Source organism: Temnothorax americanus, unplaced genomic scaffold (assembly GCF_048541705.1).
Source record: "Temnothorax americanus isolate GAGA-0224 unplaced genomic scaffold, ASM4854170v1 Scaffold5, whole genome shotgun sequence".
In the NCBI taxonomy this organism is placed as follows: Eukaryota; Metazoa; Arthropoda; class Insecta; order Hymenoptera; family Formicidae; genus Temnothorax; species Temnothorax americanus.
Genome location: NW_027509657.1, coordinates 4,866,118 through 4,885,055, shown reverse-complemented (window position 1 = coordinate 4,885,055; position 18,938 = coordinate 4,866,118). Strand labels below are relative to the sequence as shown.

General features: G+C 41.3%; 2 protein-coding genes across 7 annotated transcripts in view; one reads left to right on the top strand and one right to left on the bottom strand.

The window, feature by feature from the left end:
• The window catches only part of LOC143904062 (uncharacterized), a 404,129-nt gene that overhangs the window by 187,519 nt on the left and 197,672 nt on the right, over window positions 1-18,938 (bottom strand). The window lies entirely within an intron of this gene.
• The window catches only part of LOC143904053 (uncharacterized), a 325,508-nt gene that overhangs the window by 206,679 nt on the left and 99,891 nt on the right, over window positions 1-18,938 (top strand). For all 4 annotated transcript variants that reach the window (XR_013258841.1, XM_077418274.1, XM_077418273.1 and 1 more), the window contains exon 7: window positions 11,449-11,638. Coding sequence is in view for 3 of the 4 variants with exons in the window: in XM_077418274.1 (XP_077274400.1) it covers window positions 11,449-11,638 (190 nt within the window). In the remaining variant the exon portion in view is untranslated. The remainder of the gene's footprint in view (window positions 1-11,448; window positions 11,639-18,938) is intronic.

Genomic DNA, 18,938 nt, shown 5'->3' with positions numbered 1-18,938 from the left:
TCAGTTTTGTTGTGAGTGAGCGCATTCGTGGCATTAGGCAAGGATTACTTTGTATTATCCGTTGCTCAGACGTGTTCCTGTCACACACGTGGCATATTTCAGAGTTATTTCGACGACGGGAACTCGATACGCGCCGCCGCCGCCGCGCCATTTCGGTAGAGCGAAATCGGAGCGATCGTCGCCCGTCGACGTCGGTTTATCGAAAATTTATTCGTTCCCACCGACACGTGACTGCCGCCCGCTTTGAAGAGGACCGACAACCGCTAGCGAGCGTCGTAGCGAGCGCTCGCGCAAATGAAAGTTACTCGATATTGCGTCAATAATGGTTCGACGTGCGCGACAAATGGCGCGTGGCGGGAAACGGCCAAGAAAGGTGGCAGAGCCGGAGAAAGAATAGCAGACAATCGCTTTTTCATTGGACAGTGGGGCACTCGTAAAAATGTCATTGCACCCGCGGGTAGAATCTATGCAGCAGCTCCGCAATTTTTGGCCGCGCAATACGTCATACACTTGCAGTCGCGTCGCGAACAAGCCGCATTAAAAAGACCAGCGAAAACACGGCGGCGTATGATTTTAGTCCTGCTGTATATTCCATATCGAAAACATTTTTTCATATTATATAGGTTTACTTGCACGATGCACTGGGGCGTCGATTTACTCCCCACACTTCGTGATATCGGAGATATAGGTGTGCGGAGATCCAGTCAAATCCAAGTTGTCAGAACTAACAGCGTTCCCTATAACCCATTACGGCTATTTTTGCGGCACGGGCGTGATAAATATGAAAAAACGGATAAATACCGCAAGACCACTACCAGGTCTGCGAGCGAGCTAACGAATTTATGCGACACGTATTTTTAACTCTTTTTTTTTTAACTCCCACCCGAGCGATGAGAAATGGTCGCCATCGTCCGGGTTTTATTCAGATACTAAAAGAATTATGTTAGAATAAACATTCTGGTTTTCGAAGGTGGAACGTCTATTGCGGCGAATCTATAGTTGTAACTTTCTATTCCTCCCACCCCGAGCAAGAGGTATCGCGGAATCCATTATTTGGAATATAAATCTTCTCGCATTACGCAATACGGCGTGAGAACATAATTTTGTTCCGATCCAATATTCGATCAACGTGGAATCTGGCGGTACGCGATTTCGTCAAGATTCCACGAGAAAACGGCGAAATTTGCTAAATGCCGGAGAGGAAAATGACGCCTGTAGAAAGGGCCCTTCGTTCCGATTCCAAATATATAGTAAATGCCGCAGAAGAGCTAGTAGATTGTCGTAGATTCTCGTATCTATACCTCTGCACCGTAGACGTATAGACGTGCGAGCGTGCAAATTTCTGTGCATCGGGGAACTTTTGCGAACTTCCCACGCTCGTGAGGAACTTGCATCCGAACATTGCGAGTATTTACGTGCTCGCTGTGACTCGCAAAGCATCCTTCCGATGCCTGCAAGACGCCATGCGTTCTTAATCTTTGGCTCTTAGCCGCGTGAACTTTTAACGTTGAAAGGAATTCGCCAGAACTCATCAAGCGTTTTACACTAGCAATGGTATTAGAATAGGAAATTATCAAAATTATTAAATTGTTTTCAATCTATAAAGAGTGCAATTAATTGAAGTAAGTTTATATGGAATCTTTCGGTTTCGTATTTCACTAATTTTGCTTCATATTTTAACCTTGAGATATCTTTCATTATTTAGTACTTATAATTTAATCTCTATTTATGGCTTATATTAGTATTAGTTCGTTAGGCAACTCTTAACTCTATAATTAATGCGAGTTATTACTTTCCTAACAACGTAATTTTGAAAAGGATTCCCAGTTGGAGAAATTCGAAGCGCTGTGAAAAGAAACTCGCAGACCCCCGACCGATTCCATCGGCAATCAAACTTTCCCGTAACACAAATCAGATTTCCACGATTCCTCGCACGGCCGCGGATCACGCGCTTTTTCGAGGGTCTGTGCTCCTTGTTGGCGCCTTCCTGAATATTTATGGCCGTTCGTTGAGAGGGTTCGCTCTCGTTCTCGCGAATCCATCGACGATGAAGATCGTCTTGTCGTCGGTAGAAGCGAGCGTTCTTTGGCCTTTCTCGTTAATACGTCGATAAATCAGGGCAATATTCCAAAAATTACGCGTGTAACGTGCCATGAAATGAACCGATCGCTCGTCAACCGGGTCGCCGCGATTCGGCACAATAGGCAATAATCGTATTTCACGATCGCCATGGGATTCCTATATTTAAACCATTCTTCTCTTCCTACCTACTGCGTCCTCCCTTCTTTTCTAACCGCTGCGAATATTTTATGTCTGCCATTTAGATATATTACACGACAGCGAATGTGTGTGTGATACGTTTATTAAATGAAACGCTGATAGTATATTTTTAAACTGGAGAATGGAAAAATCTCGTGCAAAAATAAAAAATAAAAAACAAAATCTACACTGTGTAGAATTATTTTTATGCTCACTTTCGTGATAATATATGTTATTTTTCATTTTTATCTCTCGCGTTTGTAAATTTTCCATGGTTGATGAATATGTGAATCTTGAGTCTACTAGCAGGCGCCAAATGTATCAGTCCGAATCTCAGTTTTATTTGTTTAATATAGTATAACGTTCACACACACACACACACACACACACAACGCGAGATGAGAACCAGACAACCGCATTTAGTGTATAGCTTCTCATCATGTTCTGCGTAATACGCGTCAGCAGCTACCTCCATTATGCTGCACGCAGAATTGCATAGGTCATTTCTCCTCGTGTCTTGTTGACGGACAAGAAGTATGCGTACGTCCAAATTAACATCGCAATAATAATATTTTCGTAAAAAACTTGAAAGCCATTTGTGCATTGATATTTCAGTTACAAAGACCCCGTAATCTGAAATCAATATCGATTTCTTTGCATGTGCGTATATCTCGCCTGAAAAAGTCTATCGTCTACAAACGAATAGAGAGAAGGAGAGAAAGAACCGACGCAAAGTAATACATCGTACCCATGAATGCATAGAAGTGCAAGAATACAGAGAGCAAGTAATGCTTGTCGCAAGATAAATATTATTCATGCGCGATTGCGGACGAATTTACTTCGCCGCTTGCGCACTCTCGTCTTCCTCATGACATCGGATGTTTCGTCAAAAACGTCAGGAATTCCACCCTTCCGCAAAGTAACGAAAGCCGCATCCCTTCGTGGATCACAGGGATGCATTCCTGATGCCTCGGGGGCGAAATGTTTTCTCCCGCAACCGTTCATGTAGAAAGGAAATTATATCGACAGCTCTTACGGAAACTACCGAGACGAGCAATGGGCGCTTTTCTTTTCTTTTCTTTTTTTTCATATTTTTTTTCCACCGCGATCGGCACGGCGCCTCACGAGATTCGACAGCGACGAGGCAGACGAGGGTGTAGGGCTTGAAACGAGGGTTCACAGGGCGTTCCTGAATTTCAGTACCGATCTTCGAGAGCCCCGTGAAGCTTTAGGAACAATCCGACCGTTCTTTCGCGTGAAATTCTACCGTTAATGCATCTTAAAGCAAACAACGTTCATGATGTCTGATGATAAAAAATTCTTTCCACACGTTTTATTCCGATCATCACAGAAATTTGGATCTGCCATAACAGCTGTCATCATTATGAGTCGCTTTATTTTTATCAGGTACATAAATAATGTTTTTTCACATTAACGATTTCCCACGTTTTTTTTCTTATGTTATTCTTCTTTTCCTCACAATTTTTCTCGGTATCTCTTTCGCAATACGGTTTCCCGACGTCGAACCTTACGCGTTGCAGCAGACTATTGCCTACGACAGCCGGTTCGTTACACACACAAACAACGGGGGCAATTCAATCAGAGTTTTGCAGCATCGACCAGCTGAGACATCTGAGCTTCCTTCCACCCCCTAGCGCGCGATCATAACATTCAAAAGCCTGCTGCTCCGATCTTCACGATGCTTCGTATGATTTACGATGCGAGAGTTGTGCACGTACGCCAATGTAAGTTAAACGAGCCTCTCTCGTGGGCGCGATACTTTCACGAAACGCCTACAGCGGAATTACTGCTGCACGTGCTTGGTAAAAAAAATCGACTCGTCAAGTCTTTCCCGGGAGGAAACGCGCGGAAATTTGCTTATCCAAGAACGAAGTACGTCGCGAGTTATTGTTGATGGCTCTTTTTATACGAGTATAAATTCTCGTTTACGAGTACACACTTCTCGGAATATAGAATCAAACAACTGGTAAATGTGGCAGCCAGTCACATTTTACTCGTTGCGATAGCATATTAGAATGGGGAAATCATAAGAAACTGCTTATAAGAATTAACACATTTTGAAAGATAATGAATAAATTATTTGTGAATAAAACACGCGTTGTGTCAAAACAAGAATATAACCAGGATTATCACATGTATTAATAGAATAATGAAAGTAACAATAAGACTCGGATCGAAATCATCTCGAGATTATTAATAATAAACAAGATTTTATCTGTTGAAAAATGGGGAATGCAAGATTGTCGATTCAAATCTCGAAAAATAGACGAGTCGGACGAGCGGAGCGAGAAGTACGTAGCGGAAGGTATAGAGACGGGTTGATAAGGATTAAAGCAAATGCACTCTTGATTATCTCGCCGGGATGAGGCGAGAGTAGAAGAGAAGCCCGGGCTAAGAAAAACACTGGGAGGATGGAAGTAATGCGAGAGGCTGTTGAATACGCGGTCGGGATTTTTCACGGATCGATTATGGCAATTCAATCAGGAGGGTAGGAGCACGGGCGGAATTTGTCGTTTCGACGTGGGAGCGACGCGATTTATCTGGAGGAGAACCCCGGAGAGAGCGGCGCGACGTCCGATCCTCTCGAATGTGCTCTCCATCTATCCCGGCGGGATCCCGGCCGGTGTTTTCTTTTCCGTTTCCGGGCAACCGAACAGAGAAAGGTGCGCGTGACGGAGTCCTGGTGGAACGGGATAGAGCGATGGTGAAGACAGGAGGAGGTGGAGGAAAGGAGGACGCGACCGCGGCGCGGCGGTGCGAACGGGATTGGCGAGTTTGCCGAGCCACCGCGTCGCGCACTTCGGGCACGGGTGCGAAGTAAAAAGAGACGAGAACGGGCTGTTACGTAATTTATAGAGTGGTTACACATATAGCTTGTGGCTCGTGTTCTTATCCTCACTCTCTCAAGTGTGTGCGCCGAGAGGAATTATTCAAACATTTGTCGCATCGAGAGTGATATGGAGCACAGCCGCGAAGAGCGAATTTTAGGGGTGATCGAAGGGCAGAAAAGAGATGTTGTCGAATGAACGATGATCTTTTTCAGATATGTATTTTAAAGGAAAAATTAATCAACAGGTATTCCAATGTTTGTATAATGTAGTAAACAATAAAATTTCTCATATAACGTATAAAATACGTAAAATGGATTTTTATCTCAATTTCTCTCTCTCTCTCTCTCTCTCTCTCTCTCTCTCTCTCTCTCGTGCTTTTTTTTAGGCTTGAGCATAAAGGATTTTTCTGTAACTCTGTTATTACCCGTCATTTTAAATCTCTGACAAAAATACCGTTCTGCCTCATGTATATATTTAGTTTCAGTCCAGAATTCTAAATCGCACGGTGTTCGAGTATATTATTTTGCCATTCTGTGGATTGCCATAGGAAGACTCGTCCAAAAGCCGAGCGCGTTTGAAGCGAGAGCAATGTAAAATTTATAGATCGTAGAGCCAGCGTAAGAGGCTTAACTTTTCGAGCGATAATACTTCACTAGTAATAGGTCGGGAGCCGGATTCACGTAATAATGCGATTACTGATATCGGTTGCAACGGGTAGGGGAGAGCCAAATTTAAACTACAATTATCCCCCCCGCTATGAGATACCATGGAGTGCAACGCGCGTGATAACGTTAGGCACGCGCTGTGTCGATACTCTCGCGTACAATACTCGGGGGGAAAAAAGGACTTTCTTCGTGGAACGTTCCGCGGATATAAAAGTGTTAGAGATTTTTCACCGGCCGTCCATTAAGGTGTTTACAGAACGACGGGGAGCTTTGTAACTTTCTGCAGGCAGGAAAAGCATAATGAGGATGCAAATTTAATCCGTCCGGAAGAAATTTCATTTGCCGCCAGTCTCGACAAATAATTTGTCGTGGCTCGGTGAATCTTATAACTTTCAACGTCATTGGTGGCTATCAAAACCCTTTCGTACCCTCTTGCGAGAGACGGGTCAAGATATCATTGATAAAGCTATGCCTATCGGTATAGCAGCAGTATAATCTTCAATTGCAGATGACTAAAGTGTAAAATTTACGATCTCAATTGGAGAAGCAAATTTTACAGATATTTTATATCGTTTCATCCTCGAAGAGCTTGCATCTGCAAAAGACAGATTCATGAACATTGAAATCATGGAAATATAAAATGATCTGTAAGTTGTTATGTAACGTTTTATATTGACGAGTGCACGAATAAGAGAAAGATTAAACGCTACTAACGTTCTATTTTATTTCCGATAAAAAGCGATCTCTCGGATACATCCGCACGGATAGTTTTCCACGGCGATTGTTCGTAAACAGCAATACCACGGCGTATGATAGGCACGTTTGTTTAGCGGTCTTGCTATTATCACCGCTGTTGGTGTTTACCCTCGAGTTTATTCGTGGTCTTGCCAGGCAGAAAGGTCGATTGTGGTGTGCGCCGGTCTTGCGCTGTTTAATTAATCCGCCACCTACAAAATTCCTCGCGGCCGACCTGTTCGTTTTCCCTGCTACGGGCTCGTAAAACCTCGTCACGTGCGGCTCGTCAAAAGTTTTTAATTCACGCGCCGCGCTGATATCGAACCGTGTCGCAGGCGCGAAATATGCGACCTTACTAACGGGGCCGGACGTTTAGAGCGATTCGCGCCATAATTTCCTTGATGAAGCCGAGATACGTGGCGGATTGCCAAGAAGGGCGGGCGTACCTCGCCCTCCCCTGGCCGGTCCCCCGAGGGTGGTCGACGCTCGAGAGTGTCCGTTCGCTCGTAAATAACATCGCGAATTAAGCGTGTAATTTCCACGCGAATTACGAACGAACCCCGCGGGTCACTCCCCCTCCTCCCCTTGTCGGCTCTATATAGTATATGATACTTTTATTACTGTAAAGGCGCGCGTTGCAAAAAAATTTATGATCGCTCGACGTGCGGCGCGACAAACCGTGAAACGCGTTGCCCACAGCCGAATGACGAATGTTTTAATACATCGAAATCTCCGCTGGGAAAATCAATCAATATGGCTAAAATTAGTCATTTCGCGAAAAGCATTTCAAATACAGCCGAACAAATAAAAATGACCTTTATAAAGCGGAAATATAGATACCACCGCACAATTGGACGAAATAGTGGTCTAAAATAATAAAAATAAAATCTTTTCATGTAGTATTCCGAAATGTCGTTAACGTTTGTACTCCTTCGAAACTTATTCCTTAATCTTTCATTAGTCGTGCGGAATCTAAAATACACCTCAGTCCTGGAAATTAACTAAAAATTAAATAAAAATTTTTTATTGGTTAATTGCTTTTAACTACCTATAAATTGAATTAAATTCGCTGTACTACTTAATCTAAAAAATTGTATTCGACAGACAGAATTTAAAAAAAAGTAAAGGAGTGTAGGAGACATCCTTCGCGTATAATTATACATAGAATAGCATTTTTGGTTATTGCATCTGGAATTTGGTAAATTTAATTTTACTTTATATATAAAAAATAAATATTATATAAATATCTTACTTATAATCTAATTCATCATCTATTAGAGTATACAATAAATCAAGACTCTATAATTATAAAAGAATGATATTTTTTGCAATAATCATCAGTAGCCAAAAGAATAACTAAATAACAAAATGTCAATTTAACTAAAAACTGAATATAATAAAGAAAATAAATTTTTATATATATAAACAATTTGATAATACAATTACTATAAATTCTAATATAATATATTCTAATAATATTACTGAACTTATCATATATATTATTATACACATGATTACATTTAGCACGAATTGTTTCACAATTAGAACAGATTTTTTGCGTTTATCTCTCCATCTGAAAAATATTATCAATTTTTATTTAATTGTAAATTCTCAAAGAGAATAATGAAAATTGAGATATAACAATGGAGTGTAAAATACATCCCACACGAGTAACACAATAGATTTACAATATGAACTATGGAAATCGATGCAAAGTCATTATATTTTTATGTGCGCAGTTTAATATTCCATTCATATCGGCATTTTGTGCCTCGCTTTTAAGATATTAAATGCCAATGACAACGGTAAATATGGGGATTTCGGCGATATTTCATTGGAGGTTTTGAATACATGTATGAGACCCAGTACGCATCTGTTCCTCCTGATTGATGAAATAGATTGCGCCTTTGTGACACGCACCTGCGTCTACCACATTTGTTCACGTTCTATTTTGGATTTTCCTTAGGCACATATTGCGAAGTATAGAAGATACATTACTTTCAGAATGGGCTTTCCGCTTGCTTCGTAATCTTACGACTGCCACCTCGCGATAAAATACCGTAACATTTTCATTTTGCTTGTGTATAGTAATAATGACACATGAAAATAATCTGACTTTAAAATTGACACGGATTTATAAAAAATTAATTTTTGCATTCATTAAATGAATGATATATATAATTGCTTTTCTACTTTTACTCTAAAATATCTCATATTATCGCGAAGTAATTAATCAGTAGTTAAAAGTATAGTTAAACGTAATTTTCATTACACCTTTAATTTATTTAAATGTTTAATCAACTATATATATATATATATATATATATATAACTTTCAAATATTATTCTAAATTTTATTTTTAAATACGTTAGAACAATATACATGTTGTATAAAAAATAAATTTTTTTCTTCTACGAGATTATACTGCCAAATACCATATATTTCCTAAATGTTTATCAATGTGATAATACAAACGCTTTAAATGCAATGTTATTAAATTTTCAGCTGTTTTTTCTTGCGCTTATTATCAACTCTCCTCTGCGGTGAATTTTTATTATTGCGTAATGTTGAGAAAGAGCTTACTCTCGTTGGAAGCTCTCAAGCCACTAATGAGACAGGCTGCTTAATTGTGTCTGCGTTAATTACAGAAATATCTCGCCGGGATCAGTCATGTTTTATTATCGCACTCTACATCACATAAAGAACGCGCAGTAATATTTGATATTGTTTTGCTGGTGCGGTTTTATTCCACAAGGTTTAAAACAAACCAGAACGTATTTGCGACGAAGAAATGCAAGATGCGCATTGATGCGATTATCTTTTTGGCGTATGGCTAATGTCGTTACATGGCTGAAAAAAAGAGGAATCGGAAGACACCTGCATTTTTCTCATCGTTAAAAAAACGCGGAGTGCTCTCTAAAAGTGGCCGAAAGTTCGGACGTAGATAATTCGTTTGTCAAAGTTTGCTCCATAAACCCTCCCGTTTTTCCCGCCTCTTCTCAGCCTCTCCGAGAAAGGATAGTAAATAATTAACCAAGCATAAAACCCCGAGTTCCGCGAGGCTACATTCGCCCGATGTAGAAAAAGTACATAAAATTCCGTACAACGTAATACTACGCGTCAGCCTCGCAGGCAGTCCGTGTTCGTTCAAACGGCACGACGAGCCGCGACCTCGTGGATCTCCTGCAGCCGCTTTTTTCCCTCTGTCGCTGCCATTTATTGCGCGCAACAGCGTTGATAGTGCGCGAAAACAATCCTTTTGAACGGGCCGGCAAAACATTCCGCTTGTCGATGGATGTTACGCGGCTGCGACGAGCCGTACGCACGCGTTACGCAAATTCGGCATCGTTGGACTCAAATAAAAAACATCCGAAAGCTTTTGCGCGATATTTGCCGGGTACTATAATTGCCTTAAAGGTTTTACACGGTTTGCTCGCGCTGCGTGCGTATTCTGGCTATCCGAGACAGGATTGACAATTTTTAACTGGTTTTATAATTAACTTTGAGGCGTTCTTTTTTCGCGCGTGGCTTTGCATTTTGTCCATTCGCAAAAATTATTCCCAGTTCTACTTTATTAGAGGATTAATTCTTTTATTATTTATGATTTGTAATTTAATGCTGAGAGAGCGAGAGAGGAAACAAGAGAGAGAATAAAAAAAAATTTTCAACTGCAGATATCGATGTGTATGTGTGTATTTGATATTTACTAGTTATATAAAATATAAATATTTATTGGTTACACACACACATACTTTGTTTTTAACTTATTATAAAAAAGCCTAGTTACATTATTTCTTAGCCTCCTATAAAAAGTATTACTCAACTTAGAAACTTTGAGAACCGCTACTTTAGCGAAGGATAAAACACGTTTTTTACCGTAGCTATCAATTTCAAAAACTATGGTCGTCTGTCCCAAAATTACCCTATTATTTCACTGTGCTTCAAGGGATTGGTTCCGAATGGCGTGATAAAGTCATCCGGTCTCTCTTTTTCTCGCCAAGATCAACTTTCCGAAATCTGTTAAAGAAATCGTCGGCCGACACACGTCGCAATCCTCGTAAGTCGTTTCACGCGTCGTTCGTTCGCACCTGTTCGAGCGGAAGCGAAAGAGCAGCGAACGACGTGATTCACTTGATGAACGGACGCGATGCGGCCGGCGCGGGAGCAAAGCGACTGCATCTCGCGGCGATAACCATCCGACGGTTCGTCGCGTCTCCCCCATACTTTCCATTTTTTATGACACTCCACAATCCGACGGAGGCGCCTACCGCAGAGCGCGGGAATGCGAGGAGGGGGGGGGGAGGCGTCCGTCTGTTGAGTCGACCTCGGGGGCGAACGAATGCACGAGAGGTCGCTGGTATTTCCAATTTCACAGAGCGTGGGTTAACGAGGCCCACGAGGGGTGGAGAGAAGTTAGGGCAACCACCCTGCGTAACTTCCCTTCCCACCGCCAAAACTGACGCCGACGTCGGGCACCAGCGAGCACTCTCGTTCCCGGTGCACCCCTTTAAACGCGGGCTACCTCGGTGTACCCCGCACGACCGGAGGTTCCGGCACATTACCTTCGCTGATTACCAACCCCGCCCCGCGGAGTATGTCACCCAGTCACCCTCGAGACACATACCTTCCGGAATACGGCGACCCTTCCGCAGGTACGGTCGCCGTGTCTGCCGAGGCATCGCCTGAGAAAGTAAAAATGAAAGCAAACTGACTGCTGAGGATGCTCGATTGTTTGACGCTTTTGATACATTCCACGTCGCAGAGACGCGCGTGCATATAATAATATTAATAATATAATATATTTTATTTGCACCGCAGAATGAGAAATCAAGAAACGATATAATTATTTAATTACATTATTCTCAGAAAATAGTTTTGTGTTTAAAATATATACCACAGAATAGCAATATTAAATTACGGACATTTTTGTGTCGCAGGGCAGCACAGAAACTGAATCTGTCGTCGAGCCCGCATCGGAGACGACGTTCCGGCGACGAAAACATCGGACCAGACGAATTGCCCATTTTTCCCAATGGATACGCCGCGCTGCTTCTCAAGTCACCACCTCCTGCACCACCCGCCCTTCTCAGGAGGATAGGCGTAAAGGAGCTCACCGGGGTCGGCAAGGTAAGCCCTTATCGATATTGCAGCCTCGGGCGCAGGCGACGAAGTTTCAGTCGCTACTTCGGAAAATACCCGACCATGAATTTCTCCAGCCGATCGCTTCCATCACAGCAACGGCGAAATCCATATAGACATTTTTCGTCTTATATTTAACCTTGTGTATGCATAAACAGGGTGTCTGACCCGAAACTTCAAATCTGAAAGGTGGAGGTAGATTGGATCAAACAATCCATCTTTCAGGTTTACAGTTTCGAATCGAACGCCCTGTATATATTATACACACCTCGTATATAATTACGTTTCTAAATAAAAATATAGGAGATTCAACATAAAATAAAAAAAATGAGATTTATTTTAAATCTAAAATTGTATGCAAATTTACAAAGAAAATTCTTTAGAAAAATAGTCCAACCTTATTTATATAATATTTTAGAAATCTATATATATTCTGAAAGAAGGAATAAGAACATGTTAAACATAATTAGTTAGGTAAGATCGCTCGGCAATCCGAATTTAAAAAAAATCCATTTTATTCCGGTCGCAAAATAAGCCGCTTTCGTTCGAATTAATCAATCAAGCACGCGGATGTAGCGTGTACACATCGCATGGTATAATGGCGTCTGCACTTCGATAGGATTTCCGCGTAGTTTAATCGGGACAGAGGAGAGAGCCCGCAGCAGACTTTCGCCTATAGCCGTCTGATCCGGAAGCACGGTCGACTTCCGCTCGTTTCGTTTGCGCGGCGCTTACCGTAAATCCGCGGCCGCTCAATTCTACCACGGGGGGAGAAGAACGCGGGACCCCGCAGCTATCCAGCGGAATTTCCGTCTTATGTGCACGCTATCCCTCGGCGTGCGTGTATGTGCGGGGCCAAAACAATCACGGCATGCACGGAGCGACGCATCTTTGATATACACAAGCGTATGCATGCAATGCGCGCGCGTCCGTCAAGCAACGAGAGAATATACGTTGCAGATGCATTTGCATAATGTACGGGAGTAACGTTGGCCAAAAATTTAATCTAAACAGTGCAACAAAAATCTATCTTGCGCTTTTACACGACATACCTACATACTCTTTATTTGTTCATTCGAATATGATAAATTAATAGTTCGAAAAACTAATTTTTTATATATCTGCATATATTCTTTCAACATATATATTTTATCAATTTAGTAAAACGAGATGTCGATCGACGGAAGTATTATTATTGAATCGCGTAGATATAATTATCGCGATTGAACGTGGACTGCAACTTTAAAGCGTGAGACGCACACACATCTCGTATGTTTTATCCATTAGTTTTCCAGTTTTTAATATTGTGCGATCGTCCGATCGTCCATTCCTGGACGATGCTGTACACGTTTGGAGCCACGCTCGCAGAAAGGTGTGCGCGCGTACAAATCTTCGTGCGGGCGTGCGATTTGAAATGCAGATGAGCGTCTCGCGCGCTGCTATAAGCCGCCTGAGTGCCGCTGCAACCCCGCGCGCTCCGAAACTACAACCCTTTCGCCGTTTCCATTCTCCGTTCGTCGGTGAGAGAGACAGCGGAAGAGCAGGGAGGGGGCAGGCGTCGAATATCCGGTTTAAACTATCAAACTGGATATCCGCAACGGAACCCTCGGAAGCGGTCCCAAGTTCGCCCAAACGCGCTCGAAACGCGAATAGAGATGGCGAAGATAGAGATTGGGCGGAGCGAATCGGGTTATTCGAGAGCTCTCTCGACTTTCAATCGCGCTTGCAGACTGGTGCTGATATAGCCAGTACTGCGTGTACGTCTCCGGTGTCCCTAGGCACTTTATCTGCATGCAAGCTGTCCGTGCAAGTCAACATTCATATCTAACAAAGTATTATAGATTCCACAATGAAAGTTACATAAGATATATTTGAGATTTTGAGCAAATATGAGGCGAGAAAATTGAATATTCTCTTTTTGCAAAACGTATTTCATATATAACATATATGAACCTGTGAAAGAATAATCCTTTAAGACTCTCGATTACATATTATTTGCTGGTTCACTCGATTGTCGATTTTATTGCACGCGACCAATTATAAAAGGCGACACATGATGGTTTTGTATTAAGTTTGTGCGCGTGGCGAAACAGAACGAGTTTGATCAGTATGTTGATGAAGTCGAACGAAACGAACTGAGAGAGCTTTCCATATAATCTCCAGAGTGTATACGGACGCGGTACGCTTAAATATTTGCGCGGTGGATAACGACGAGGATCACGCGACGGCGACAAAGCGATTTGGCCGGTCTGAACGTAACCGCCCGTATCTCTTAGCGCGCAAGAAATATATTCTGCAAGTACGCGCGCGCGAGGAAGAGGACACGATATGATGAACAGGAAATTTCTCCACGGTACTTAATTATATGATCGAATTATACGGGACTTATAAGGTGTCCACGTTAAACTTTAGGAACATCTTTGCAAATTTGAAATCAGCTTTTCCTTCGCGAAAAACTGAATTAAAATACAAAGAGGTATATTCTCTATATAGCGCCTTAAGAATTTTATCAAAAAGTATTAGAATTTGTGACCGATTTATTTAAAAAACCGTGTGAATCTTAGGATCCCTACCTTTTACACTTAATCATCAGAATTTTTGTCGGAATATGTATTAGAAATTCTAGAAATTTTTAAGGAAAAACCAAATGGCTATCAATTGTTAAAATGACAAAATTCTGAAAATAAGATACTTAACGTAAGTAACTTTTTCAGAGTATGATTAAGGTTGCTTCTCAATAATTTATGTTGGGATTGTTGATCGCCGTGCGATGTTCTGCTCTTCGACAACGACGGACTGATTTTCTTGCAGCCGGGGAGGATCCTGAGGGAGCTTAACACGGTCGAGTCTCAGGAATTCCGCCGAAGCGTGGGCCACGGTGTAGTATTACATGAAAGGGATGCTCGTTATGTTTTGAGACGCGCATCCCCCAGCGGGATAAAAGCTGGCGGCTGCGCCGTCGCATAGCCCGGCGACCCGACAGACGGAATTGTTTTTCGAATTAATTTGTCAGAAATAACGGCTTATTGTTTACTGGCGGACGAGGCTAATTAAAGTAGAGAAGACGGGCGACTGTGGAAGGATGCGGAGGTAAAGCGCCGGGCGTTTCTTCGGTAGACCGGCCATATTGTTACGCGGCGAACTTCTCCGGGAACTAAATCTCTCGCTTTTCCATTCCTCTCGTTTCCTCCGTGCGGTATTTTCTGAAAGGAAATATCCTTCTGCGGGAAATAAAGTTTGCCCACTGAAAGCATTGGCGCTAAGCGCGTTTGACTTGCATTAATTAAAGAGCTTTTCCGCAATCTGATGTCGATTTCTTGGATTTCGGTTTATTCAACCCCTCGGTTATCTGCCCATTTCTACGACAAATTTGTTACGCGAGTAAATTAAGAAATTCAGCGAATTTGTAGTTCGTGCAAAATTTGTGATATAACTACTATAATTTCTAATGCATTCTCTCTATTGACTGTACAATTTTTGGAATTAAGTCGATTTTCTTTTTGGTAGGTTTTTAATTCCTCTACACAACATGGTAGATTTATAATTAATATTTATATTCTTTGTACCGAACACACATTCTAGATACTCAATGAGCATCTTGGATACTTCACTATTTTATGAACGTTAAACACAAGCTGGATGCATCTAATTTGCAGTTTCTTCGAGTTATATACATGTATATACATGTCGCGGCCTCATAAATAGATCCCAACTTACCGCCAGTAATTACCACTTTCACAATAAGCGGTGGAAGCGTACATGCGGGAGCTGCTTCGCGAGGGGTCTGTCGGATATTTAGTGTCCTCACCGAGGGAAAAAGAGAGAGAGGCAGAGAGAGAGGAAGAGAGGGAGAGAGAGAGAGAGAGAGAGAGAGAGAGAGAGAGAGAGAGAGAGAGAGAGAGAGAGAGAGAGAGAGAGAGAGAGAGAGAGAGAGAGAGAGAGATTTGCGAGTTAAAGCCATTCGCGCAAAATGGCGGACGCGCACGATGCTTTACCTTAGCTTCGTTCTCGTTTGGGAAGACGAGTTGTCTGCAGTTACGAGTGGTCGCTTGCTCGTCCCTAAGCTCGCCTACGTTTGAGCGCGTTTTGCCAGAATGTCAGAGAGACTTTAGAGCCGCCGCAATCCCGTTCCCTTTCTATCTCCGTTTCTGTTTCTGGCGGTACTTTCGGCCCGCTCTGTCCAGATTCCAATTTGTAGCTCAGAGTATCGCGGCGTGTCATTTCAACCAGAGACGAGACAAAGCTGCAATATTATACCAGTTAGTGACTCGGGTATCTCAATGCGAACATCATGCGGCGAGATACGCGAAGTTACTTCGATCACAATTATTCATATGTCGATATTCAATCGACATTACGATACGTCAGACAGGTGATAAGCTTTAATGCTGTAAAGTGTTATCTATTTTGAAAAGTTGGTAGGAGAAATGATCGGAATTAAATATTGCTTCAGATTGTCTGGAAGATGTAATTTCCATTTCCACTTTTGCGTAAATTATTTCTTGAAGGCAGTTTATATACCCTAATGTCATATTTCTTATTTTTATTATATTTATTATTATATTTTTATTAGTTTAATTATTAACGTTATCTTTTTTAAAATTAATATATATTTTTGCATTGCAATTGTTACAACAACATAACCTAAATGTTCAAACTAAAATACTAAGGCGAAAGGTGTTACTTATAAACTTCAATTGAATATTTCATTTCATAAATGATTCAATATAATCCAGATAATAATTTCATGCGTTATATCATTCACTCATGTTTACCCATTATTATTGGTATAGGAATTATTTGATCACAGTATAGTTGGTAGGTACACAATGAAATCCCGGGATTCATTTCCGCCTTCATTATTTTCACTGGTCGTCCCAAATCGAGATCAAATTTTACTTGTGCGAGAAAGGAGATATAAAGGGAGATCAGGAAAAGACCACATGTAGCACGAGCCGGATACATCCGAAGATGCGAGGGTGGCAGATTTATGGGGAAGAATGCGATCCCGTGCGCAATACACAAAGCTATAGAAACCTCCGAGAAATTGTTCCCTTAATTCGAGAGGAACGATAAGGCAGCTAACATATAGGTACTCAAACGTTCTAATATTAGAAGAAATACGCGTATCTCTCGTATTTCACGCTAGAAAGATCTTTGATTTACGTAAGTACTTTTTATCTTTTCTCCGCCACATATTCGAACTTCATTAAAATGAAATTATCATCTGTGATTTTCTTATTGGAGAGAAAATATAAAAATTATATATTTTTTTTATTTACAAGAAGAAGAAATAAAATTTATATTGTTACAAAACTCCAGATAGTTTTTGATTATTATACATACTTATGCATAATTTAGCAGAATTATATCTCATATGCGATAAACCATTAGTAACAGCACGCGAGGGAGAAATCGTTGCATGTTTCTTGATACTTCGCATAATGAACGGCACACACGAGTCGCTCGCTGATGTCGGTTGTCGATGGAAATGAACATCGCGGAGATCAATTTCGCGTGGGCATTCGCAGCGAGCCTAATAAGCGACGTATTAGGAAATCTCCGCGGAATCTCTTATTTCTATCACGACGCGGACGCACGCGAGGATCGATCGCCGTTATTCTGACGTGCCGCCCCGGAGGCAGCGGCAAAAGGACATGCGCAATTTCGTCCGAGGAGGCTGCTGACCAGAACGCGTCGCGGTCAGCGGTTTGAACCTACGCATTTGCCGAGCTTTATTGAAATGTCCGGTCTTAGGCTTCCCTCTCGCCTCGGTCACATCGTTACGAGCAAGACGAAAGGGAAGTCGCCCGCCCTAGACACCCTTCCTGACCCTAGAATGCCTAATGAGGACCTCTGATTTTACCCGAAGTCCCAACCGGACGTTGCACCCCGAATCCTAGCCAATCGCGCGTGGTATTAAGTACAGAGATCGAGTTTGGAGTTCATTATTGTCGATGGCAGTCCTTGTAGTCACAAATTTACATGACAACGCTTCTCCGGCGAAGATAAAAGATACGCAAATGAAAATTAAACCTTTCAAATTCGAGTTTCTCATTATCGAAATTAAATTCTGAGAATAACTCCATGCACGTGTGTAGATTCAGAGAACTTCTAAGAATACTTTTATGCGCCATTTTTATGATTATAATATAATTTCTAAAATATAATTAATTAAAAATTCATTATCATATTTTTCATATAAGACTGCTTCGTATCTTTCCGCTTGAACGTGCACTTGGAATGGATTATACTGATGAGAAGATTAATTTCACAGGCATAGCTTATTACTTATCCTCGTATATTGTAAAAAAAATTTTGCATTATTCTTTATAGATCCTTTCTCGTGCGACGCTATCCACACCCTTGTTAATTTCGTTTTCCGCACGCGCTCTTCTAATACGCGGCGTTAACAAGGTTTCGGCAATGGGGTTATTTTAATAATGAATTAATCTAGAAGGCATTATACAGGCGTCAGGAAGAGGTGAAGTAGGGGTGTTTGCGGACAGTCCATAGGGACTACCAGACCACGTGGGCCACGTGGTATCCACAGGATAATTGGAGGTCACTGCGGTTTTAGGGACTCCTCGAGTTCCTCGCGAACTATTCTGAAGGAGCACCTAAATAAGGGCCACGCTCGACGCTTTGACTCGCACAATTATCCGGATTTCTGCTTCGATTTGTCGTGCAGTAATTAAGGAATAGCGACTATAGTGATATACTGCGCAAACCGCGGCGTTATCGTCGGGCGATTAAACGTATTTTACGACTATATACGATGGTAACTCACGAGTTCATATAAGTGGTAGCTCAGATCAAATTAAATTTCAAGACCCCTAAATATTTTATTTAAATTTCTGAAGAAAAAAATTATTTAATTATAAGGATACATTTTTACGAAGACATATTCAAGATAACGAATATATTTTAAGATAGTGAAGACAGAGAATAGATATTTATCTTACTTCATTTTGAATTTATTTCTAAATCAAATATATTAGATAAATTGAGGGATACCGTTGTGTGTTTCGGAATTATTGAAAATGATATATAACATATTTATTATAGTAAAAAAAGGCTTTTTTTATTTAATATCTATTATCTTTATATTTCGCTTTTAATTTATAAATAGTGTTAAACCGTGTGCTTTTTTTAGATAATCTGGCTACTATATTTGCGGATATATATATCTATTACTAAACGCGACCGTAACACGTGATCTATAAGTGTTCTAGAGATGGTACGATTGGCATTTAATTAGCGAAAAGGCTTCGATCGAATAGAAAGA